General features: G+C 43.3%; 1 protein-coding gene and 1 long non-coding RNA gene across 6 annotated transcripts; one reads left to right on the top strand and one right to left on the bottom strand.

The window, feature by feature from the left end:
- Positions 1–939: 939 nt before the first annotated feature.
- Positions 940–10,999, bottom strand: LOC138683315 (uncharacterized). 5 transcript variants are annotated; one of them, XR_011322906.1, is made up of 5 exons: positions 10,595–10,936; positions 10,042–10,145; positions 9,759–9,817; positions 7,931–7,976; positions 940–1,852 (listed from the first exon to the last, which is right to left on the bottom strand). It is a non-coding gene; the product is annotated as an uncharacterized lncRNA (long non-coding RNA). The 5 variants fall into 5 exon arrangements; XR_011322905.1 differs by lacking the exon at positions 10,595–10,936 and adding an exon at positions 10,943–10,999 and having other exon boundaries at positions 9,759–10,145; XR_011322903.1 differs by having other exon boundaries at positions 9,759–10,145.
- A 361-nt stretch (positions 11,000–11,360) lies between these two features.
- SEC11C (SEC11 homolog C, signal peptidase complex subunit) lies at positions 11,361–18,133 on the top strand. The gene is made up of 6 exons (XM_069775504.1): positions 11,361–11,690; positions 13,169–13,278; positions 14,559–14,708; positions 16,911–17,030; positions 17,586–17,643; positions 18,070–18,133. The coding sequence occupies exons 1-6, from the start codon at positions 11,649–11,651 to the stop codon at positions 18,121–18,123; spliced, it is 534 nt and encodes a 177-aa protein (XP_069631605.1). The 5' UTR covers positions 11,361–11,648; the 3' UTR covers positions 18,124–18,133.
- The last annotated feature ends 8,520 nt before the right edge of the window (positions 18,134–26,653 follow it).

Raw genomic sequence — 26,653 nt, 5'->3', positions numbered from 1 at the left:
CTTCATCAAGCAGCACCAGCATTGCTCCAGATGGTTTACCTCACTGAGATGTTTCCCACACATGATGTGCTCCACTCATGTAACATCAAGCACTTTCCAAATGCTCATAAAAGTCAAGGCATAAGCATCAAATAGCAGATTCTACGGCCAGAGGCCAAATTCGTCTCCATTGAACTCAGTGACCAGGGCCAGATTGTCTTGTATGGTGCTATGATTGAGGCCTTCAAGTGCTATCACATATATAATTTCTTTTTTGTTTTCCTAGGCACTGTTATAGCCTCAGTTCTTCAATGCAGGTTAAGCAAATAGCAAATAGTTAACAAATATCATTATCAGCCAGGTCAGCTGCTGCTGCAACGCTGCTGATCGTCCCAGGTAATAGAGTTACAGAAGAGAGAAGAGATTGTGGAAAAGTCACAAATAGTTCAAGACACTGAGGTGACAAGAAATTAAGAGCTGCAGATAAACTTTGGGGGAAAAAAAAATCAGAACTACTTAGGAAATAAAATGCATTGGGAAGGCATAGAAGTGACAGCTGTGGCTCTCAGAACAGAGTCATACCTCAATCTGGAAGCAGACAGAGGTTTTTAAGGTCTTCCTGCTCTCCCTCATCATCTTCACCCCTGCCTTTCTGTGTTCACCTCACCTGAGTTAAGGCTGAGGGAGCTGGCTTTATGAGAGCTCCCAGACCCTTCCAGCAGCAGTTTCACTTAGGCCAGGACATTTTTTTAAAGACGTTAGATTCAGCTGTGCTAAAAGTGAACCGACCACAGGTCAAGAAGGCAGAAGCAGAGCTCTTGATTTAACCATAGGTCAAGTCTGTTTCCTTGCACCCGTACAGAGTTACCCCTGGGATCTGGGGCAGATGACAGCAAACATCTCACAGCAGATGCACCACAGCCCTGTTACAAAGAAGACATCAGGACATCAAAGCCCGCATGCATGGCCAAAGCACCCAAGAAGCATTAACCTTTATTAGTAATGCTTACTACAAACCCCGAAGACAGTTTATTTTCCTGCTTCACAGGAGATTCGTCAGGTATTAATATCACTACTGTGATTAATAAAAAACTGGTAATCTGAGCGTGCACTCAAATAAATGACTGGTGTTTCATTCAGTGTTTGCTCTGCAGAGTCAGACGCGGCGGCAGGCACTCTCTGGAGCTCCATCCGCGTGAGTGCTTTGGGCAGATGTGGTCATGTCTCGCCATGAGCCGCAGCCCTGGGGACGGGGCAGAGGCAGCTCCAGGCTGGCAGGCTGCACCGGCAGAGCTCGGCATTGCCTTCCCAGTTGAGCTGCAGGGCAGGTGAGCTGCCACAGGAAAGGTGGGAGCTGAGGGGGCACAAAGGAGAGCACTGGCACACCAGTTGCTGCTGCTGGATGATGGGGGGCACAGAGTACTGCTGAAAACTACTATGGTCCCCAAAATACCTGCCCTCGCCCCCACCCCGACTGCTGCCTGGGGAGCAGCCTGTGGGCACCAGGAGGCAAAGTGGAGGCAAGGCTGGTGGCAGGAGCATTTGGGTCCCACCCTGGCAGTCACTGCCCTTGGCCTTTCTGAAGCCAATACTGATGGGAGGACATCAACCACCTGCAGGGCAAGAGGAAGCAGCAAAGGGGTCTAAACCCCGAGCATTGCCAGCACCAGAGCCCCAGGGACAATGCCAAGCCAAGTGGCAGGAAGAGAAGAGGCAGGAGGTGGCAGCGGTGCCTTCCGATCAGCTCCTGCAGGGTGTTGTGGCTGTCCTGAACATACCCCAGGTGCTGTTGAGGTAGCTTAAGGAGGAGGAGATGGGTCATTCCCCACTTACGAAGGAGAGCAGATCCACAGAAAGATGACAAATCATGGACCTGAAAGATAGAAATGTGGCAACTTTAGGAAGAGCTGTGTCAGATATTTCCAAGAGAGTCTGGTTTTGCTGCGATCATAAGCCCATCAGCCATGGCACAGAAGCACTATATCACACAGAAAAAGCAAACAGAGCAGCGCACAAGACAATCAGCACGCAGCCTCCCATAACTCACCTTCTACCCTAAAGAGGACTGTATTAGAGCAACATAGGAGCCCTGAAGCTGATGAAAGACCTACTCTTGACTTAGCGTCAGGCCCCCTATAAATACCATAATTTCACCGAGAGGTGACAGCATGGTGGAGTTGGACATCTGGCAGTCACAGCTCAGGTACCGTGCCGTGCCTGCTGGAAGTCTCTGTCTCTCCACCAACCTCTGCACTGTGAGGCTGTGCAGCTGGGTATGTGGGGCCATGCGCTGCGGGGGACAGCTGGAAGGACAGACAGATTTTGCAGAAGTGTTCTGCAGGAAGCCTACCAGTGCAGACAGTGGTGTTGCTGCTGGGGCTTCGCTTCATACTGTCTCTTGACATAATGCAGCTTTGAGAATCTGATTATGCCCATGACACTGTGTCTGTGGGCTGATACAAGGCATGACAAGGGGAGAGAACAAAGTGACAATTAAGCCTGTTGCTAGAGCTGAGAACCTGTGGGAAAGAGGCTGGGTGAAACCTTCCTGAGGCTGGTGAGCTTTATGGCCACTACCCACTCACGAAGAATGCAGAGAGCATTTCAGAGGCAAGTTAAGCTGTTTTATGCAAAAGCTTTAGCAGTTTTCATAGGAAAACAAAACCAAAAATCCTGTAAGCCATCCCAGTGTTCTCCCCTCCCCCAGCAAAAAGCGAAACCTAACACATTACATACATTTTTAGTTCACCAAAAGATTGTTCTTGAATAAGGATTAATTACTTCCTTTTGCTAGATTTTTTTTTAAACCTTTTTACATTCGCCTCATTTACTCTTGGGCAGTTTTAAAAATTAAAATTTTTTTTGCACTTGGAAAAGCCTAAACACTTTTTCAAGTTGTTTCTGAATTTTTTTCTATTCCTTGGGGGAAGGAAAAGATAACATTATTTGCTAAATTCAATTCAATGTTCAGATAGTTTGATCCCTCCGTCTCTTTCCCCTTTTCCCCCAGAAAAAGAAATTATTTTCACAAATAAAATATCCCCTGAAACAAACCTACTCAGCTGTAATCAAATTAGCTATCCAGATATTGGGCTGCAGAGCAGACTAAAAATGTTGACTCATACATTTAGAAATACAACCATGCAAAGTGACATTCTGGTTGAAAACTGTGCCTATGAATAGATCCTTGCCAGCTACCAAGACAGATAAGAAGATTCATGAGAGAAGTTACACAAGACAGAAGCCATGCATGCATGCTCTAAAGCAGCGGCCTCCAAAGTGGGGTGTGTGCACCCACTGGGGTGCAGGTAGAAAATAATTTTTGTACCATTAAAAAATAAAGTGAAATTAAATTAAATGATTTTTTTAAAAATAATGTTTATTTCACCTTTATCTCATCCTTTTTTTGTGTATGTTTTATAATGTGCATAACATATTAGTACAGTATTACATTTATGTAATTTATAAATAAATATAGAGGTATTGGGGGTGCATGATCAAAAAATTTTTACTGATAGAGGTGTGTGATCAGAAATGTTTGGAGACCACCACTCTAAAGAAACACCTGTCTCCTGGCACGATAGCATGAGGCAAAAAAACTTTCACTGTGGACAACAGCAAGCCTGTTTTTGCAGAAAATACTTATAGGTTAGGGGCTGCTGGCAGTGATGTGGTGGGGGCACCAGGAACCCTTTCTGTCAGCAGCCCCAGAAGCCACAGCAAGGCAGGAACTGTGCTGAGGGCAAAACCTATCACACCTCCAGGACAAGCACCAGCCCCCCCTTTGGGAATTGCCCCCAGAAGACAGTAGACATTTGCACTGCTCTCAACATGTTCTGGGTAAGGAAACAGCGCTTTTGAGGCTGCTCAGAGAACATGGAGACCCCTTCCTCAGCTGCAGAGAGAGCAGATGTAGGCAGCCCCTTCCTCAGCCACCTCTCCAGGGGAAGGTGCCATCTGCCATAACCTGCTCCAAATGGGAGAGGAGTTCTCAAAGGCTAATTACAAAGGAATCATTACTGAGATGTTTGAAATTAATAAACTCTTGCTGTCCACCTAACACTTACCCTTAAAGCAAAGAAAGGAATTTTATTGAGATAAAGGGCAGATAAATTTGAATGCAATACAAAACCAAAATAAGGCACAATGGCAAAATAAGAATGCCCCTTGGAAGCATGCACTGAAAACAATAGCTAAATCAGAGCCTTCACAAAACCCCAGGGAAATGCCTGTACTTAGATTTCTCAGTGACCAAAAAATAAGGCCTCTCAGAAGAGTGAGACTTAAGCCAGAAGGACCCATGAATAACCCCAAATGTGAAGGCCCACATTTCCACAGTGACAGGTCATTCCAAGAGTCTTGCCTGTTGGGTGCCCAATTTTAAGGAACCTGAATGGGATTGCTAAGGCAAAGCATGCAGTATTGTCTGAGACTACTTGGTGTGTGGTCTAACAGAAGCAGCTGAAATTACTTCAGAAATCACTTCTAAGAGCAAAGGTGTGTACCTGGGGTCATATTCCATTGTACTGTTTTTCACACACAGAAAAAGCAACCTTTCAGCATATGAGTGGATACTGTGCATGTGAAAATGAATGAGACTGAAGATAATGAAGCCACATGTAAACCACACAACATGGAGGAAAGAGGTACCAAAGACTCCCTGCCAGCTGCCTCAGGAGAGCTGTTAGCATTCCTGTCTTTGTCAGAAACGGGGTTTCATGCAGAAGGAGGCAATGGAGTCAGGGTTACGTTCCCACTAACCTGGCTATCCCAGCCCACACTGTCAGCTCAGCTTTGTGGCTCAGAGAATGGTATAATGTTCAGAGATGGATTTTTCTGAGAAACTGAAGAAAAGCAGACACTGGGTCTAGTGTGGAGTCCCCTGCAGCTTTGCTCAAGTGTGTAATGTTGGGTGAAATGTGGAGTAACAAGATCTGAAGACAAGACACCTCGTCCTGCATAGTTCCTCTGGCCACAAATTAAAGGTAACGGGAGGAAATATTAGGACCATGATCCTGCTTATGGACATGGTACAAGAAAATCAAACTGAGGCTGGCCAAGAAGGTAAAGAACAGTATCATCTACTGTGTGCACATGGGCCAGTGTTGCTTCTAAAGCAATGGGTTCAAAGGAGAAGTGTTTAGTGAATACCCACGTTGCCTGTTGACATTCATACTTCAGTCCTTTTCCTCTGAAATATATCCCTTCTCTGACACATCTTTTCCCTTTCAATGCTACTGCTTGGCAGATACAGCAGAAGCTTCTTTCAGAGCAAAGGAGGATGCTTTCCACTTATTTGCACTCAGATGCAACTACCCATATGGGCAGCTTAGTGCTCTAAGTATTAGAAGAATCCAGAAGAGAGTGCGGTATTGGTGCAAGTGGCATCCTGTTGCTTTTGGACGTCACTGTGTGCATTACTGGCTGCTCTAACAGCCTGTTGAGCAACAGGAACAGGAAGCAGAATAGTTCCAAATGCATTTTGAAAAAAAGAGTGCTCACTGGGGAAGTCAGTTACTGCATTTCTTCTGTGCTTTACTCCGAGTGGCTGCAAATGGACTTCTATGGCTTTCCCTATTAACCTACATTTTTCAGCTCAGGTACAAGGTACTAGTTATTTGCCCATGACCAATCTCTTTGAAAACAAAAAGCTGTAATTCAAATATTATACATACAGGTAGCACTAACGCCTGGATGTTTGCAAAGGTCTGGCAAATCAGCCAGAATGTCAAGAGCTACATTCTTCCGTGTACTAAAAAATTAGCATAATTTTCTAGCTGCAGAGCTCCAGAAGATCTACTGTACAAATACTGAAGTCAAACATCCAGAGTATAGGACGATTTCAAAATACATGTAACCTTTAATAATCTAAATCATCCAGATGGTAAAATAACAAAGCCACCAAGAGAAGTGTGGGTGATTCCTAGCATCTGTGGAAAAGGAAGAAAAGCACGCTCCTATTATGTTTCCCTTGACTCACCATGAACAATGGGTGAGTAAAAGTGTTTTCTGAGCTTTGGCACTCTAATCAATAGCAAATTGACAGGCAAAGATACTGGCAAAGATACTACGGTCTCAGAACTAAGTGTGGGTTTGTGCCTTGGACAAAAGAATGTAGCATCTCTGTCAAAAAAATACTAAGCAGCTTCAATCCTACCAGGTCTCAACACAAAGTTGTCTTCTTGCTTTTCTAAATTCTCCATACACTAGTTCTATGTACAAAATCTGTACTTGTTACAAAATTAGATTTTATCATCTGAACTTCCACTTTTAATTCTATCCATCAGGAATGACTGCAACGAACTGTTGTAACACTGCCCAGCCTTTGTCATTTACTTTCTCTCAGATACTGCCATTTCCCTGCTAAATGGCTTCTACATCAGCTCCAGAATTAATGTATTCCTACTACACAATAGGCAAGAATAATTTTCTGCCTCTTTTGTGAATTAAAGCACTACCTACAAATAATACTCGGAGATCATTCTCCTATCACAGCCACTTGCCATCATTCTGTGGGTTGCAGCATTGCAGCTCTAGTCTAGGATGCAAATTTATCCATTTATTTTCAGACATTAATTTTGTAACTTCTTAACTACAGCTAGACTGTACACAGCTATGTTTGCAGGAAGATGTAGAAGCACAATAGCATCCTAAGTCTTCCTGTCTCCTTTGCATCAATAAAATCCTGCAACAGCCTCAAAAGTCTTGTGATTTATTCTGGGTTGCAGCAGCCGCAAGAGAGCACAGCAAGGCATCAGCTAGTCCAAAGGCTTAGCAGCCATACCTTCTTGTACCTGCCCAGTCCATTTTTTGTACTGTATTAGTAATATTTGAGGATGGCAGAGCATGTTTACAGTTGGAGAGCTAGGTCACAATCGTGCATAACAGTACTGCACTGTTCAGTTGTTGACCCAGGAAAAACAGTCTGAAACAGTTTATTGGAGGAGATAATGTTAACCAACCTGAACTACTTTAAACATCACAACCAGTATAAAATAACCTTGCAAACACAGTTATAAACTTGCTTAGAAGAACTGGATAATAGAAAAGTGTCAAATATTTACCATTAAATGTAAACATATAATTAAATGCAAAGTAGAGTTTAAATCTAGTCTACTTTAGTAGGAATTTGGGTGTGGTACACAGTACTTTGGAACAAAAGCTGGTTTGTTGTGGGGTTTTTTTGTATTAAGGCAAATATGTTACTCTGCATTAATATAATGCATTATTTTAATAGCTAAAGTGAAACATCCATCTATAACCGCAAGAGATAACATAAAGATTTCATTCCAATGGCAAAGTAAATTTAATGAAGATTTAATTGTCAGATTGTTTACAATTGCCTATGAATTACCAGTCTAAACTCAGTTCTGCTACCTTAGTGTAAATTAGTAGTATATCCAATGAGGTTTTAGATTTACTCCAGGTACAATTATTTCTGGTGTAAATGAGAATTTGGCCCTTTTTTGCTTGAGTGGCAGAATTTTCTGGGAGAGAAATGTTATTCAACAAGGGTAGCTTATGTGTTACATATTTTAATCAGTAGTTTTGTGATCATCATTTCCCAGTTGTATAAATATCAGACATGTGGGAAATGCATTTATGAGAGCAGTCAGCCATTAAAAAGCGGGATTTAGCTAGCACTGAAAAGGTTTAAAGGCTCATAAATAGGTATGGGTTCTAAATCATCATCACAGTACACATCTAACAACAATACAGAAGCAATTGACAGTTTATTCACCATGAAGAGACTCATTTGAAACAGAAAAACATGTGAGAGACTCTGAGTTCTTTTAAGAGAATCAGCAATTAGCTAGTCTTAGAGTAGCATATGAAAAATCAAAGACTTGAATGACTACCCTCTTAAAATAACAACTCTCACATTTGTGTCATGGGCAGAAGGTAACCAACAGGTATTTGGACTTTTCCTAAAGCTTTACTGAGCTATTACCTTTATCATTCCTCTTCTCTGTCCTGTATGAACACCTCTGTAAACTCTGCAAAGAGGACTCAATACATCATAGAAGATGCATGAAAAACAACAGGCGGCTCCAGATTTTGTGGATAACAGTCACCCACAAGAGACTGTGATTTGTAAGTCTCCGTTATATTGATTCTGATGCCTTGAACAAAAGCAGGAGAAGGACAATTTTACTGTATCGCTGTACTAACAAACTTTTGCTTGCTTGAAAACTTCAAAATTTTGGTATGTACTAATTAGATAAGAAAACCTTGAGCTTCGTCAATGGTATGTGTTGGAGGCGCCAACAGACAGGAGGCCTTGGGCCTGATGTGCGTCAACAGACAAGAAGCCTTGGGCATTGATGATAAGCTTTGAGTTCTGCCGAGTTTTTGTAATTAAAAATTGCCAAGGCCAGTTAACTAGGAGAAAGAGATGACCCACACTGCGCGTGACCAAAGGGTGGACACTATGTAAATGATAATATGAATATGTATGATTGGAATAATATAAATTTTGCTTGCTGTAGGCAACAGTGTGCACGACAGGTGGAGCGATCCCCCATGCACCCAGCGCTGCAATAAAGAATGCCTGCTTTCCAAAACTCCAAGATCAAGTCTTAGAGAATTTCTTTGACTGGCTTTTTTGGTAACAATTCTACTTCCTGATCATTTTCTCCCAATCACCATTTTTAATCTTTATTTTGTCATTTAAAAAAACCAAACAACTGGCAAGCAGATTTGTACATAAAGGAGAAAACCTCCATTAAAAAAAAAGTCTGCCTAAGTCGTATGGTATGAAAACCTACTCCAGGGGAATTGCAGAAAACCTTTTGCTGGGCAAGACTCTACCAAACATTTCAGTGGGCAGATCCCACTCTTTAAAGAACAGATACCTTTGTTCCACATCTTTTTAATTAAAATCTTAATTACACAAAGAAAATTCAGAAATCTTCTAGCCACCTTTGAGTTTGCCCTTGTGTATTCTCCTTCTCCATTTCCGTCTTAGTAATTACTTCTGAATACTACATCTGCTCAAAGAGGGATAATGACAAATTGCATCATGTATTTTGTTGTGGCTCCAGGGACGTGTATCAGCCATGTTCTGTGGTAATGCTGGAGTTCCCAGTTTTAAAGGACAGCTGTGCGACTCAGGCTGAGCAGACAAGGCAGCCAGATGTAATGCTGTCTACAGAACCATCAAAACAAGTGTGCTTTGCCTGCAGTATACTGCCAAAGCTTGGACGGACAAAGGTCATCTGGGTCTTTTGACATATGAGTGTAGGGTGCAGCTGCTATGATGCATTCTTTCCAGCACTGCTGCTGAGGGTTCCTGGTAAGACGGTTATCCCCATGACCCACAAGCAGGGCCTTGTCCTGGCAGGTTACTCCAAGGTAACTCCAGAAACCCTCTGAACAACCTCTTCCAGTGGCTGACCACCCTCACAATAAAAAAGGTTTTTCTTATGTTTAAATGGAATTTCCTGTGTTTCAGTTTGTGCCCATTGCCTCCCGTCCTGTCACTGCATACCAGCAAGAAGAGTCTGGCTCTTTGTTTACTCCGTCCCATCAGATATTTATATGCATTGGTAAGATCCTGCTGGAGCCTTCTCTTCTCGAGGGTGAACAACCTCAGCTCTCTCAGCCTCTCCTCATATGTCAGAATTCCTCACACAACGGTTAATGTGCACCTTAGGGGTATGGTTAACACAGAAAATCAACTTCAATATGACTTTCTCTTTTGATTATTTAAAGGATATATCAACTTCAATATGACTCTTTCTCTTTTGAGCATTTAAAGGATATCAGAGAAAACTAACCTGAAATAATGTAAACTTGGAGAAACTCCTGTGTAGTAAGTAAAGGAATACTGGCGTCACTGAAAGAATAATCAGCTGAGAAGATGAAGGATCTTATCAAGATAATGCCTATCTAGTGTCCTTGGAGCTTTCATTCTGGTGTCCATTTGCCATTTCTGTCCATTCATGACACCATTACACATTCCTCTGTGATCTAATGCCAGCTCTGCCACTGTTAGTCACCCTTTTCCAACTGTTTGCTAACAGAAAGTCTTGAGCAACTTCTGGAAAATTGTGGAAATACCTTTCCAATGCTCCTTCAGACAAACTATTTGCTTCCATTTATCTTAGTAGCATTTCCCTGTGTCCTTTGTTCTCCCATTGCATTCCCAGTCTTCAGGAGCTAATCTTGAATGTAGTGAAAACCTCACTTAGTTTGGTTTATTTAATTCTCAAGAACTCAACAAGCTCTATTTGGCTGGTTGTTGCTTCAGACTTATGCAATCACTCAAATGCAGAACTGGAAGAGACTTCCAGAGATCATCTGGTCAGTCCTTCTGCATGGAAAGAAGTTAACTTCCAACAGATGTTGGTCTGTTGGTGGCAATGAACTGAATTTGGGAGAAAATGCAGCTTAAAAATACTCCCCTCTTCATGAACCCCATCTTTTTTATCTGGCAGGATTTTTACAGGGATTAGTTGGAAATCCAGTTCACTGCATAGTCATACAGTTTTAAGAGCACAACCACAGCAGTGCTACAGGGACAAGCGGCCTAACAACAGGCAGAACTCCTTCACCTGGCATTCCTGCTGAACCACCCACAAAATCACCCCCAAACCAAATCCAGCTCCCTCACCTCTTTCTGTGAGGTCACATTTTTTATAAACATCAGTTCCGGCGTGATGAAGGACCCGGGGAAGACTGCAATTGCTAGCTGCGCGTGTCAACTCGCCCTGTCCTACCCTGGGGGGCCTGAGCTGCCGCCAGCCGCTTTCTGACCAGCGCACACCCATCCCTGTCGCTAGCCAGGCCTGCGGAGCGGACCGAGCTGCTGCCGCCGCGCCCAAGTGCGGCTTTTTCTAGGACTTTGTTATTTTCCCTCTTCAAGGCCTGTGTAGGGGCCCCTGGACAAACACGGAGGTCAGCCTTAGCCACCGAACTCAGACAACCGCGATCCCTCCCTCAGCCCGGCAGGCAAACCCACCGTCCCACGGCCGCCATCTCCGCTCCCTCCGCCGCCGCCCGCCCCATTGGCCCCGCCGCGCCCCGCCCCGTTAGCCGCGCCCCGCCCCGTTGGCCCCGCCCCGGCCCCGGCCCCGGCCCCGGCCCTCCCTCGCTTGACCCCGCCCCGGTCCCGGCCCTCCCTCGCTTGACCCCACCCCGCCCGGCTGCTCTTCCCCCGCTCTCTTCAACCCCCCACCCCCCCCGGCCTGCCAATGAGCTGCGCACACGCAGCGGCGGCCCCGGAGAGAGCTCGTCAGCAGCCGCCTGATCCGCAGGGTACGGCTCGGGAGACCGGTGCCGCCGTTCTGCCGCTCCACAGACGAATTTTGGCTCGTTCCGCCGTACCGTAGGGTCTCAGCGCCCGCCGGGAGCCCCCTCGGACAGCAAACTGGTCGGGCACCTGCAGGGGCAGGAGGCGGGGACCTCGCCCTCAGGACCCTTTGACGCGGCGCATGCTGGGAATTGTAGTCCAGGTGGCCCCAGGGCCCACTGAGTGTGAGAGGGGCGGCGGGAGGAGGGGGACTACAGCTCCCGGGGAGCAGAGGGGCCGCCCGGGCCGGCGGTAGCTGCGGCTGGCGGTCAGCGCTGGGGTTCGGGGTGCGAGCGTCTTCGAGTGCGTCCCCTTCCGCGAGGCCGCCGGTAGCTTCCCGCCGCCGGCTGGGTGCGGCCCTTTCCGCGGCCCCGCCATGGATCTCTTCGGGGACCTGCGGCGAATGAACAAGCGGCAGGTAGCGGCGGGGGCTTGCGGGTGCCGGCCAGGCGGGGGGCCCCGGGGCGTGCGGGCCGAGGGATGGGTCGGGATGTGGAGGCCGCTCGAAGGTCCCGGAGCTTCGGAGTCGACCGGGACCGGGGCGGGGGGTCCGGAGCCGTGCGGCCCGCCGCGCTCCTGAGAGAGAGCTGGGCTCTCCGCCGGTGCCGTGGGCGGGAGGCCCGCTCCGCCCGCGGCGGGGCTCTGCCCCGTCAGGGGGTCGCGCACCGCCGCGCCCTCCTGCCGTCCGTCCCCGCGCCCGCCCTGCAGCGCCGGGCTGGTGCCGGGAACAGCGGGGCAGCCGCGCTGGCCGGGCGGGAGGCCGCGGCTGCCGGGGGGGGCCTGCCAGGGCTTGGGTTTGCCGCTGAGAAACCCTGTTTTTACATTCCTGTCAGTAACCAGCTTCGTTCTGGAGGTGCAGCCTGTGGAAGCAAATGGGTGGCTTTAAACTCCTGTCGTTCAAAATAGGTGTCTTTATTTTGTCGTTACTATGTGATTATGCACATGACTGGTTGGAATAGAGAGGGTAAGGCTGGCGACAAACCTTCCGATTTCCCGGCTGTGAAAGTTCCTTGGTTTGTTTTTTTTTAGTAACTATCAATCACTTAAAAAAAGAAAAAGAAAAACCAAAAACTTCAGAGCAGATTTTGAAATTTGACTAATCCCAAGTTAAGTGGGTTGTACACCTGAAAATCGCAGCATATGTGTTTCCAGACTAGAACGATGGCCTGGGAATTTCTGGTTCCATGTCTTACATCAGTGAGCCACGTGATAAATGGAGATGGGCAGGCTTGGTTTCCACCAGAGTATCTTTGTATGTTGCCAAGAAAAAAAAGTAGTGTGAAGAAAGTGTATCCACTGGTGTAATGGCTGGCAAAGCAGTAGAATTTGGGGGGAGAAAGTTAGTCGAATCAATAAAAGGTTTCCCACATAAGTAATTTCTGTCTGACAATAGCAATAAATGATCTTTTTGCCTTCTCTCTTCTACTTCCACAGCTCCTCTTTTCAAACAAAAATTACTGTTCAAAGTACAAAGTCTGCTATTACTGATCTTACAGTATTTCTTATGTGTGTTTTGAATACTATGAGCTCGGGTAGCAGTCAGGGGCATGTGGTCAAAATAGATTTGATCATTTGCCATATAGCTTCCGATATTTTAAAGTCTTTGCTAGTGAGTTCACTAGCTTCTAGCACTAACAAATGGGAATATTGCACAGGTGTAATAAGCCAAGATTGAAGCACACAATGGTTTAAAACTTTAGGCTGCAGTATGGTTTGTATGGTTGGATTGCCAGTACGGCAATCTGTTTCATGAGGCTTCTGCTGGAATATGATTTTAGCCTGAAAGTCCACATGCCTGGATTGTGATTCAATGGTGCATATGGGTTGAAATTCTATGTTGTGCTTCTAAATACAACATAGCAACTTCTAAAAACAACTTTTTTTTGTTTTATATAGCTGTATTACCAAGTCTTAAATTTTGCTATGATAGTGTCTTCTGCCCTTATGATATGGAAAGGGCTGATCGTCATTACTGGAAGTGAAAGTCCTATTGTTGTGGTGCTCAGGTAAGTCAATGTAAAGGCTTTTTTGTTAAAGTTCAAATATTGTTTTGTCCTTTGTCTCCTTCCCTTCTCCCTTGGATAGATTTGGAGTTTGAAATCTCACCTACTTAAAGAAGTATTCAAATGCTTATTTTCTTCTATTTCTGTTTTTGGACACTTAGCAAAGGCTGCTTTTGTAATTGCAGTCTAGTTTTCATTGAAGTTTGTAGAAGCAATAGATATATGAAACCTTTGAAAATCTAGGTTTGTTCACTTAATTGGTAGATAAACTACTCAAGATTACTTACATACATACATACATATATATATATATCTTTCTACCTAGGAATAGTAATCCCTGGATAGATGTCAGGATTCCAAAAAATAATTCTGCTTTAACAGAAATACACGTAATCCTATGAAGCTTCTGTGGTCTCCTGAAGAAAATAAGTAAATGTGTTGCACTTCCTGAAGCCATTTAACACTTTTTTCCGGTCTTTTTGTTAATGTCTTTTTTTTTTTTTTTTTACCATATGTATATTCATTTTAAAATTGTATTACAGTAAAACTCCTTTTATGAGTAGATGACACTCATATTGCTTCTCTCTCAGTGGTGTCTTACTTCTGGTATATAAAGAGCCAGTCCTGAAGGCCCCTGAGTGCTGATCAAATACATGAAGTTAAACACATGTTTATGGAAGATTCAGCCTTGCAGGAATTCAGTGTGTGTCAGCAAGGAATGTATGCAGTAAATAACAGTATTTTAATGGGAATTGTCTGTTCATGTTACTAGTTATGGGATCTGGAATCCAACCTTAAAGGCTGTTACCAAATAATGCTGTGGCTGGCTTTGAAAAAGGGCATGGATTTTCTGATTGTTAATAGTAATCACTGATGTAAACATAACTCTTGCTCATGTTAATTAAACTCTTTCTATGTAGAGAAGTACTTCCTGTTGTACTGGGAAACATTTTTTGGCTTTTCACTAATGGATTGGTTTTCTTAACCAGAATGGCTCATTTTGTTCCTTCAGCATAGCTCCAATACTGTTACTTTTCTATACAGCTTTTTTCTTTCTTTCTTTCACTGAGGTAGTAAAGAAGTCTTCTATAGGCTTGCTCAGCTTAGGACTTACTGAGGTTTGGGTTGTGTTAACTGTCTGTGTAGTGTCACTGAATGGGTGAAGCTACAGATTTCAGTTAAAATTGTGAGTTTATCTGTAAGAATTAAATGTTCTTTGTTTTCATGGCTCTTCTTTCATTTACCATAATGCTAATAAACTCTCTCTTTCTTTTTGTTTGTAGTGGCAGCATGGAACCAGCTTTTCACAGAGGAGACCTGTTGTTCTTAACAAATTTCCATGATGACCCAATCAGAGCTGGTGAAATAGTTGTTTTTAAAGTTGAAGGCAGAGACATTCCAATAGTTCACAGAGTAATCAAAATACATGAAAAGTAATGCAACTTGGCATTTTCCTTGTTTCTAAATATAGTTTCCTTCACCATGACTTTTCAATTACATTTTAATTTGGTAGTATTTTATGAAAAAGGCAAGTCAGGATATGCTGTAAGATAAAACTCATCTCTAGGATGTGATCCTCTTGTGTCCCCAATTCTGTGGCTCACTTCTTGAGACCCTGACTCCTGTCCCTCAGCGAAGTTGCTCGGGTTCAAAGTAGGTAAACCTATGCCAAAGAGGAGTCCAGTAACACAAACTATGCACGTTATTTTTACCAGCAGTAGCAATATATATGGGAGCAGAGTCCACTTCTGTACTGACTGTTGTAGAATTGGGATTTTGGTTATGAGAAATAGCTACTTCTAAAAGCAAATCTCTGAAAGAAGGTGAAGATTCAGAATCAGAACTATAGATGAAGTCTGACAAGTGTGTGATCTTTGCTAACTGAAGTTTTCCAGAAAAGAGATTTGACTCAGAATGAAAGAAGAGATTCTTATTCATTTTGTGTCTATTAGTCACAATGCCAACAACAATTCATGCTGAAAAGCAACAGGTAGATTACTTGTTTTTACCTTTATTGCGTATGCCTGGTATGATAAACAGTTCCGTCTCAAACAAAAGAGAGGCAATTCTGTTTCTAATTCTGCACAGCAAAAAGCTAACCTGGAGGTGGCAAACATTGACATATTTGCTCCTCAGGAAGTCCTGGCCATGAACTGAAAGTGTTTATCTTTTTGAGTAATACCTGTTCTTCAATGCTTTTTTGAAACAAATATGTATATCCAAGAATTACCTCTTTTTCTTTTTTTTTTTAATACCTAATTTGTCTTCATAAAAACTCCTTGTTTCTTGATATCATTACTTGCAATTAGCAGCTTCTTGAGCAAAATCGTTTTGAAGACTGTAAACTTAATAACTTGATATAAATGGGAGTGTTGAACTGAAGTTTTGCATGCGTTACCTGCACATATGCCTAATGCTTGAAAGGGAGTGAAATACGGCAGGTTTTCTAACAGCAGTGGTTAAATTATATCATGTTCAAAACGTAGTGTAAGACACTTTGTTCATTTGAAACAGCAGGGAAAGGTTGTGATTTGGGCGTGTTCAGGGTTTTAAACTTCTATTCCTACAAAAAGAACTGAAGTGCCTCAATGGCTGGGAGAGGTCAGGAAATCAGCTCTGGCTCTGAGGGAGCAGACTGGCTCTCCAAGCCCTGCAGGCATTCATTCATCTGTAGGGGGGGAAGAGTGCCACTGACCGAAGCATTTCTATCGCTTGGATTTCTCCATATAGTCCCCTAAGAAGCCCACATAATGTTTTGTCCGTATGACGTTATTTAAAGACTGGTTACATGTATTTTTTTATTTGCTGCATTAATAAATATAGAACATAAGTGAGGTTTTGCTTGGAACTCCCTATATTGTTTAACAATTAATGAGTTATCTAAAACCGTATTGCAGTGTTAGTGACAAAATACTGAATTTGATGCAGATTTGCAGCCACTTTAGAGGGTCTTCAATATTTATTTCTATCAAAAGAAAGACAAAGCTTTATTTTGACATAAATATGATTATTAAGAGTTAAGCAAGCATATAGAACTTAGAAGCAAATTGCCTAAAGCATTGTATTATTATACCACTTTCTTTCCTAAGGGAAGATTTTTAGGATCTACCTCATCTGAAATACATGATTTAAACTCAGTTAAATTCATTCTCTGATGTGTAATGACTTCACAGGATCTTACTCCCCAATTTGTGAAAAAAGAAAAGAAAACAAAACCTCTTAGTGGAGTATTATTGAGTATTTCACAGCTAAATTTCTGCTCTGTTGAAAATGCAGAGGGTTGTTTGTTTTTTTGTTTTTTTTTCCCAGATAGGCACATACTGCTTTTGTTGAGGAAGTTTAGTGCCTGCTCTGGATGGACAATATCCCTTTCATGTCCATTGTGTAATTGCTTACATCAAATGACAATACGAGTGTTATAAAAAACATTTCTTGTTAAAATCTATTGACTCTGTCAGTAAAGTCTGCAATGTTAATGATTTGATGGTGTTTGTTAAATACGCAGGACAAGCAGGACTGGAAGTAAACATTGTTATCTAATCTTGTAGCAATTTCCATCTTCATTGTGCTTTGTAGATGTTAATTGAGGTTTTTAAATTAAGTGGTATTTAGTTTATCACCTCGTTGCCTTCTAGAGAAAATGGGAACATCAAATTTCTGACTAAAGGTGATAATAATGAAGTTGATGATAGAGGCTTGTACAAAGAAGGTCAGAACTGGTTAGAGAAGAAAGATGTTGTTGGAAGAGCAAGAGGGTAAGTAATGCAAAATGTCTATGTTCTTTGTAATTAAATAGAAAGAAAATTTAGAACTTAAATCAGTTCTGCTGTTGGTACAAACTAGATCTGGTATAGTATTTTTTAAATTTCTTAAATAAAATGTTAATTAAAAAAACTACTTTACCTGGAAAAGTTGCTTTCTGTAGTCTTCTCACTTATGTGAAGAGTGGAAACTAATTTTTTGAAAAAATGGCACGTTTAACAAATAATTCGCCATACAAAATTAACCGACTTATCCTTGTGATTACTAGAAATTACTAGGAAATTATTTCCACATCCCACAGGAATTTTATGCAAGGTTTGACCTTTTGACTTTGTCCCCTTCCCCAGTTGAGATTAAATCTCTACGATTTTTCTCAAATAATTTGATTAAATTTTTATCTAAGAAAAAAAAAATTTCCCATTCAGATATGCATTAGTGACAGGTGTAAATTATTATTTTACACTAAAATATTCAAGACAGTAACACTGAAACATTTCCATGTAATATTTGAGGGTTAATTTTACATTCATCTGTTTTGTCAATTATAGATTTTTGCCTTATGTTGGTATGGTAACTATAATAATGAATGACTATCCAAAATTTAAGGTATGTATACAGACATTTTGAATACTTAAATTTAAAGCTATCAAATAGCAAGTAAAGATAGTAAGAATCTTGCATGTAAGAATATATGTTAATAAATGTGTTTCTGTGGTTTGGTACCTAATGTAAGATCAGCTGTGTTTTCTTGCTTATTTTAGCTTGTCTGTTACCCAGTAGAACCTAGTATTTGTAATAATTTGAAAACATTTAATTTATAGGAATTTCATAAGTTAAGTGTATATAGTTGTGATGCCTATTTATGATGAATATGATCATATTAAAATATTCCTGTAATTCTACAGGAACACAACTCTATAATTGTGTACTCATCTAGAAGGTGTAATGTTGGAGAGGGCACACTTTGAACAATTTGTAGTTTCAGAGCTTCTGTGAAGACAAATTGTAATCAGTCTTTATCTTCTTTTGCAGTACGCTCTTCTGGCAGTAATGGGAGCATATGTACTGCTGAAACGTGAATCCTAAAAAAAAAGAATCACTTTTCCAAGAACAAAGTACAAAGTAAAATATACGGGGGGGGGGGGGGGTGGGGAACTAATATATTTCAGATGTTTTCATTTCTGTACACAGTTACAAAACTGTGCAAGCTTTTGTCTTGTCTAAATAAACTGTACAACTAATAAGTAAAACTTTTGGCTGTTGGTTAATTATGTAATTGCATATTTACTGTCTAAAATAGCTGCTGCTTTCAGTTAGCCTTTCTCTTGTTTGGAAGACACTGACTGTCATGTGCTAAAGCAGCTTATGGCACTTCTTGACATGCTGTGTTGTTTTTTCCTAAGTGGTACTGCATCTGAACCTATTTCTTCCCTCCAATTTTTTTTTTTCTTGATTATTTTTAATCTCTTGTCAGCACCCTCACTTTTCACGATCATGCAAACTGTTTTTATCAGTACTTGTAAGGACACAGCATGTGGGTTGGAACAGGTAGTGAGTTGTGGGAGTTCAGTCAGACTTATGCCTAAAGAAAGTTGTCTAGATATGGCTGACAGAAATAGACAAGAAAGGGTCTTTCATTCTGATTAAGAGCTAAGAAATGGAAACTTGAAGCTTTTTCCCTGCATTTGAAACTTGCCCTTTTGTGGTATAGGGACAAAAAAACTGACAGCCTGATTTTTAGGGACTGTGTATGTTTCTAGAATTCAGGTTGTTAACCATTCTGCCTTTATGTTCCTAGCTATAAAACAAACTTAAAAAAAAAGATTTTTTTTATGGGGCTTTATTAGGGCTTGTAGATTTCTGAATGAATAGCACAGTAGTGTACTTAAGTAATATTACCAATAAGGGTAAGACAAAACTCATATCCTGGTTTTGAGAATGTATTGTTCTCTCCTATCGTATGATACCTGAATAGTGTTAAACATAAAATTGATTTTTCATTTTAAAACTTGCCTGATAACTGTCTTATATGAAATCCTGGATTTTTCTCTTCTTGGCTTCAAATGTCATTGTTGAACCTTCAACAAAGCAGAACTTGTTTTCTTTGCTTGCTTTGTTTTTGTAGCTTTGATAAGGAACAGCATGATGCTTTTTTTCCTATGGAGTTTTGTTTCTTCTCTAATCCTTTACCTCTACAAAAATATACTATTATACAATAACGGCAGCTCTTCTGTTGTAACAGCTAGTGCTGAAAGGCAGACAACTGCTGGATTTTTCCAAGTAATACTACTTCTTTTGTGTCCTGCTAAGCAGTTTTCATGACAAACTGAATTATAAAAATGACTTATTTTGTGTCAAATTGTGTAGAAATAAAATTGAGTGTAATAAATGGCACGTCAGACTAATTTAGGTATCCTTAATGCAGTCTTCCCAGAAGTAAGATTCCCCCCCCCCCCCCCCCCCCCCCCAGTATTGCTGAAATCAAAATTTATTCCTATCCACCTACCCCAATGCAATCACAGTCAGCTCTTAACTTTGAGAGTGGGGTTTTGGACACAAGCCAAATGACAAATTCGACACATTAGTATGGGAATTTATTCTTGTGTTGAGGAAACATGGATTAGTAAAAAGATGCAAGGGTATCATCTTAATATGTGGGTTCATTGTAACTACAGAACTGACTGGCAGAATGGAGCGAAATACAATTTTCAGTGTTGCCATATCTGCTCTTTTAGTGAAAAGTTGAATGACAGTGCGGGCCCAGTTTATCTTCCTGGCTTTAGCTGGATGCCTAGAGATCTGCTGATTGCATCCACCAAAGCAACTTTGGTCAGCCACATACAATAACTTGTCCAACCATATCGGTAATCTACTTTCTCTTTTGTGATAAACTAGCTTTTTTTCAGCTAGTAGGACCAGATGCCATAATGATAAACCTTATATAAATATGAAAAGTTCCTGCCTGCGTGGGAAGGGTATGAAGAAGATGGAGCTAGACTCTTCTCAGTGGTGCTCGGTGACGAGGCAAGAGACAATTCCATCTGAACGTTAAAAAAAATAATTTTTACTGTGCAGGTGGTTGAACGCTAAAACAGGCTAAAAACATGGTAAAACCACTGAAACATGGTACAGCTATTCTTAAGTAGGATAAAAGACTCCCCCCCCCCCCCCCCGATTTAGGGATCTCACAATTTTTTCTAAAAAATTTTCATAGTATTTCTGTTGATCACTAGTAAGCTTACCTTTTCTATGAAGAAATACATTAGTTTGCTAACTGGTGGCTACTTTGTTGAGGCCTGTTTGGTTGGCTGCCTATGAATGCTTAGAGATTACTCACGAGCAGCTGGATTGGGTTGCTCTTTGTTCCGTTCTTGACTTTCGTTCCCATAATTGTGTGAGCTACTATAAGCCAACCATTTCCATTTCTGATGATCTAGTTAGATAGTGCTGCTTGTTAATTTCCATAGAGTGGAAGTCAGGGTGGGAAGGAGTGCCAAAAGATCTGCCCAGAATCTAAATTTCTGGTATAAACCCTTTCCCTCTGCTAGATAACAGTACAGAAGCTTTTAGTTCTTAGGCTGATAAGCAGTGATAAATGAGCTTCGATGGTGAAATGCATATCAGGAGAATGTTTTCTTTCTGATGTGAGTAAATTGCAGTGTACCATGCTTGAATGATTTTAATATCTGCTAAATATTATTAGTGTTGCAGCAGAGAGAATGCAGTTTGCTGTTTGATATATTTTGTAACTACATGTTACCAGCTTTTCCTGCTAGTCTTGCTGAGAAGGAGTTTGAAGGTGACTTTACATGTTGCAGCTGAACTCACCTAGCAGCTCTGGTTGCTGAGATCAGATGATCCTCCTCCTGCTGCAGACAACGTGGTCATATATCCCTTTGTGGAAGCTCTCATTTTCAGTGAAGCCAAAGCCGCTTGTGAACCCAGGAAGAAGTTAGTAGTTCTCTGCTGGGTTTGCAAGTTGAGCAGGCTCAGCAAAGCACATGGCGGGGGGGGGGGGAAATAGGAGCATGATAGAGGCAAAGGAGGAATGGGTTTAGCCTTTGGGAGCAGCAAGCTGTTGTGTTTAAAATTTAAGAAGGATGCTAAGGTACTCACGTGTTCAGAGAAGGGCAACAAAGCTGGTGACAAGACTGGAAGGCATGTCCTGTGAGGAGGGGCTGAGCACTCTGGGTTTGTCTAGTTTGGAGAGAAGGGAGGCTGAGGAGCAACCTCATTGCTCTCTGCAGCTTCCCGAGGAGGGGACGTGGAGACGGAGGTGCTGAGCTCTTCTCCCTGGGATCCAGGGACAGGACACCTGGGAATGGCTCGAAGCTGCATCAGGGGAGGTTCAGACTGGACATTAGGAAGCGTTTCTTTACTGAGAGAGTGGTCAAACCCTGGAACAGGCTTCCTAGAGAGGTGGTTGATGCCCCAAGCCTGTCAGTGTATACAAGGCATTTGGACAATGCCCTTAGCAACATGTTTTAACTTTTGGTCAGCCCTGAAGGAGTCAGGCAGTTGGACTAGGTGATCATTGTAGGTCCCTTCTAGCTGAACCATCTTATTCTATTCTATCCCATTCATCTGTTTATCATTTCTAAAATAATTCAGCAAGGGCACAAGCCAGCCCCAAATGAAATTTGTGTATATTGCTGCTCCTTGTGCTTCAAGCAGAATTCTACTTATACCCTTCAGAGGTAAGGGACAAACTGTGCTTGTGCATGTTTCAGCAGGTTATAGATGGGGCTAACTAATAAAAAGAAGTGGGTTAAGATCCCACATATTCGATGCATCAAGGTGCTTTCCCCTTTCTACACCTATAACTTTCTTGTTCAGTTGCCTGCTCTGCTTCTAGGCTGCAGCTTCTCTTTGAAGTCAGGACAGATCAAGGGTATAACCAGCAGATCTATTAACTTACTAACTGGAGGCAGAGTACTCCATTGATCCTTGAAGCTGTAGTAACTGGTTCACCTCAGCTCACATGGTGTTTAGACATCAGTACCCCCCAGGAAGGATGGCTAGCTTGGCTATTGGTGTGAAATATTGTGCATTGTGTCACTGGAGAAAAGAGCATTTCAAAGCAAATGCCTCCATCCTAGCAAGGCCTGTGGATGTTTTTTCTTTATTGAGGAAGATACAAGCAGTATGTTTTTAACAGAGCAGTTGGGAGTAGGAGAAGCTCAGACTTGACTGAAGCTGTTTGTTTTTTCTTTCTGGTCAGCTGCTGTTTCACAGCTTGGCTAAAAACGGCCCCTGTGCACTCAGAGCTGTGTAGGCTGCAGCGTGTGCAGAAGCGGGCTGCGGGCAGCGTGGGGTCCCCCAGGCTGGACACCAGCACAGACCCTCAGGGTGAGGGCAAGGGCTGGTCCCCAGGGCCATGAACACTTGTGCTCGCAGGAAAGGTCTGAGCGGGAGATTGGCTTTGTTTGGTCTCGTCCGCTTCTCTCTTCTCAGCACTTTGGTGTTTGACGTTGGGGTCACAAAGGCTGGAGGTGTGCAGGGCAGCCCCAGCACTGCTTGCTGGGTGCCCATCTGCTCTTCACAGCCCTTCTGGCAGGGCAGCGCTGGAGGTATCCAAGTCCTGGCTGCCAGACATTCAGGCTGAACTGCTGCCTGCATTGGTAGAGATAAAAATGAGTAGATGGAGTAACTGGAGAGGTAACTCGAGTTTAAGCCTTGTTTAACAAGTAATTTCTCTCGGTAACTCGAGTTTAAGCCTTGTTTAACAAGTAATTTCTCTCTATGTTTAGTCAAGATAGTGAGCAACAGGGATGAAAAGGATATTTTCCTCTGCGTGCGTGGATTTTATCAGTGTTTCTTTGAACATCTTAGGGGCCAAAAGCAAACAAAACATAAGCCACCCACATGGCAAAAATTCAATATGTTTCCCTGCTACACAGCTTGGCTTAAATAAATATATTCCATCTCTTCTGTCATCATTTATGCTCCAGTACACTGCTTTTGTATATAGAACCAACTCTGCCTCTGTCATTTGTGTGTGAATATGCTATCAGCAGAAACTATATATACATATGCTATATATAGTCTGTATCTATATGTAGGTATATGGAAATCTGACATGGACATGACCATCACCTGAATATTGAAGCTGTTTGAAATACAAACCTCTGTCTGGATTTGAGTTTTACAAATAAAGCATCTGTGGACAAAGCTTTGTTTCTTTTGCAGTCACATTAGGACATCAGTGTCTAGTGCTGATGACCACGTTTGCTAGAACTAAAATGAAAGGTATTTGTGAAAAATCTGACTGCAAGGTGGCCTGGACATCGGGGAGCGGGGTGCTGGTGCACCAGGGGCTGCGTTTCCACTGTGTGATGGGGTGCAAGCGAAGAGGAGGTGGAGAAGGAGGGGGAGAAGAGGCCATCTGGGGTTTTTGTTCTCTGGGAAGGACACGCAGTGTGTCTCTGCCCCAGGGATGCCTGAAGCCTTGCCTTGCCTTTCTGGCCAGCTCATGCCCCAGCAGTCGCAGCGCAGCCGGGGCTGTGTTGGGCACCTGACCGTGGCCCAGGGGCTGCAGGCTGGCTGTGGCAGCTCCCTGCTCCCAAGGGACAGGAACCTCTCTGCCAGCTGCTGGATGTGGTGCTGTTTTCCTGCTTTGCTTCTTGTTATGGGAGTCTGAGGCCACCTGGTAGCCTTATGGTTTGCTAATGCCTGTCCTTTCTGTCACCTGCACTTGTCCTGCTGTTTGTTCACTCTCTGGACTTTTGTCATGCAGGTTCCTCAGCTCTATTTTCTCCAACACATATGGTGTTTATTAATCTAGCATCAGCAGCTATATGTGGAAGAAAGTTGACATTTGGGAAATAAAACTTGCAGTTTCAAATATCCTTGGTGCTTATTTTCCATAGATTTAGTTGCAAACTAACAAATTGGCAGATGAGTAACCTGCTTGTTGCTGCGCTATCCCAGCCCCAGCTCATGTGGAAATCCTGCTGAAATGACTCAGGCTGTCAAGGGAAAATGAGCCCTGCCCCCTTACCATGAACTCCATGCTTAACCTATTCTCTGACCCCCTCTCTAGAGGGAGGGCTTTTGGCAGAAACTGTGGCTTACCAGAGCTCTTCACACCACTGTCTTGTGTTTCTAGATAAGCGCAGGGCGTGTTTTGAAGGCAATGCAGAGTTTGGAATTGCCCTCTCAGGTGAAGGGAGGCACGGTGCAGGGCACTGGTCTGACCACTGCAAAATAAACCTCTTTTCATGACGACTGTTCTAATCCATGTGCACATCCAGGCCTGAGTATCCTAACCCTGAGCATGGCCCAGAGGTCCATATTTCATAGCAGGGATGTAAGTGTGAAAGAATAATCACAAAATGCAACTAGAATACCTGCATCAGATTGGGCCACTTGGGATGAGTCTGTTTTACCTTATTTCTCCAAATGCTGAAATATAAAAGATACAGATACCACTCTCCACAATGGTGATTTGCCAAATTCATTCCGATTGCCTCTGAATGAGGGATCAATGCAAGCAAATAGTTCTCAATTCCTCTTGCCTTGCAAGTGACCAGCAGCAGAGTCAAGGCCACCCTTTGGGGCACACACGGCCGAAGGGGTGCCCAGCAGAGGGGCTGCTCCAGCCACCTGCCCCAGTCAGCACTGCGGTTCTACCATTCTCCATTCTGGAGCCACAGAATGGTGCTGGGTGCGGGCCAAGACCCAGACACGCAGCCCTGCCTGCGTCTCTGAGGACAGGCAGCCCCAGCCGTCATTCACAGAGGCTCCCAGGAGTACGGCAGCAGGAGCGGTCCCTGCAGTAGGAGCTGCGGCTGCCAGACCTGGAGGGGCTGCGGACCATCCTCTCACCCCAGGTGAGGAGCAGCCCCTGCCACGCTGCACTCCCACAAAAGCCTGACGCAGCTCGCTTCCAATGACTGCTCAGAATTGGAGGAAAAGAAAGGGAGCGAGTGTAAGTATTGCACATAGCTGTGTCAACCCTCCTCCAACCGTCCTGGCAGCCCGCAAGAGTTCACACCCCTGGCCCAAGCCTGGGGCGTGCTGTCTGATGGGCTGAGTGAGCCCAAGGCGTGCTCTGTGCACCAGGGTGCTGAAGATTCAGACACAAGCCAGCACTGTGCGCTCACAGCCCAGAAAGCCAACCATGTCCTGGGCTGCATCACCAGCAGCGTGACCAGCAGGTCCAGGGAGGTGATTCACCCCTCTGGTGAGACCCCCCCCTCCCGGAGAACTGCGTCCAGCTCTGGGGTCCCCAGCCCAAGAAAGATGTGGACCTGTTGGAGCGGGTCCAGAGGATAATCACAAAAATGATCTGAGAGCTGGAACACCTCTGCTATGGAGAAAGGCTGAGGGAGTTGGGTTTGTTCAGTCTGGAGAAGAGAAGGCTCCAGGGAGACCTTCTTTCAGCCTTTCAATATATAAAGGGGGCTTACAGGAAAGATGGAGAGACACTTTTTTTACCAGGGCTTACAGTGACAGGGACAAGGGGCAACAAGGTTTTAAACTGAAGGAGGGCCAGTCTGGACTGGACATAGGGAAGAAATGTTTTACAGTCAGGGTGGCAAGACACTGGAAGAGGTTGCCCAGAGAAGACGTGGATGCTCCATCCCTGGAAACATTCAAGGTCAGGTTGGACAGGGCTCTGAGCAACCAGATCTAGTTGAAGATGTCCCTGCTCATTGCAGGGGAGCTGGACCAGGTGACCTTTGAAGGTCCCTTCCGACCCAAACCATTCTGTGAGTTGGTGGCTCTATGAAGACAACCTCTCTCTGCCCTGCGGTGCCTGCAGCAGGGCACAAGCTCTGTACCTGCAGTTTGCATCCCCATCACCCTGTGTTTCCCAGGACCACGAGCATGGTGGTGTCACTTGAAGCGTTTTGTCTTCCTCAGAAGGCTCAGCTGGGACTGCCTCTGTCCGGCCAGCAACAGTTCCTGAGAATTCAGGAACATAAATGCTTCCCATCTGAATTTGCAAACTATTGAACCCCCCCACCACAAAATTCACAAAACAAAAAAATGTGATGGCTAATGCAGCACACTGACATACATAAATGTGCGATAAGCAATCGCTTTAGTTAAGCTTCAGCTGTCTAGTTCTAGGACTTCCTAAAATGCAGCACGAACAGTATCAAATACCTTAAACTGTGCCTTATTAAATAAATGTTTATTATTTCATATTGTTCAGCCTCTGTAAAGTTGTGGGGGTCTTTTCTGAAAAATGTCTTCAGTTCTTCAGGGAACTGTTACTGCAGAGAGTCAATTTTCAGGTTATTTGCAGAATGCCTGCCCTGACTACAGGTTTGAAGTGCTGGAGATTAGTCTATTCAGCATGTTCAACATTTACAAAGTATTCCTTAGTGATTGTGCCCTGTTATTACATTGGTGATATGCTTAAACCATTGTTTGTTCTGTACATATATTATAGCTGTCTCTAACGTCAGGATCACTACAACAAAAATGATGAAAGGCACACCATTTTTCTTTTATCCCTTTTTATTTCCATAAAATCTGCCTTGCTGATAGAACAATCATAGTTGTATAAAATGTAAAGGAAGCAAATTAAAGAGTGTTACTGTGGTAATAGCATTTAAAACCCATTAATGTTTTCCTGCCATGGAGCGCAACAATAGTTCAGTTT

This window comes from Haliaeetus albicilla, chromosome W, assembly GCF_947461875.1.
Source record: "Haliaeetus albicilla chromosome W, bHalAlb1.1, whole genome shotgun sequence".
NCBI classification, from domain to species: Eukaryota; Metazoa; Chordata; class Aves; order Accipitriformes; family Accipitridae; genus Haliaeetus; species Haliaeetus albicilla.
The sequence above is the reverse complement of the archived record's forward strand: the minus strand, read 5'-3'. Positions and strand labels throughout refer to the sequence as shown.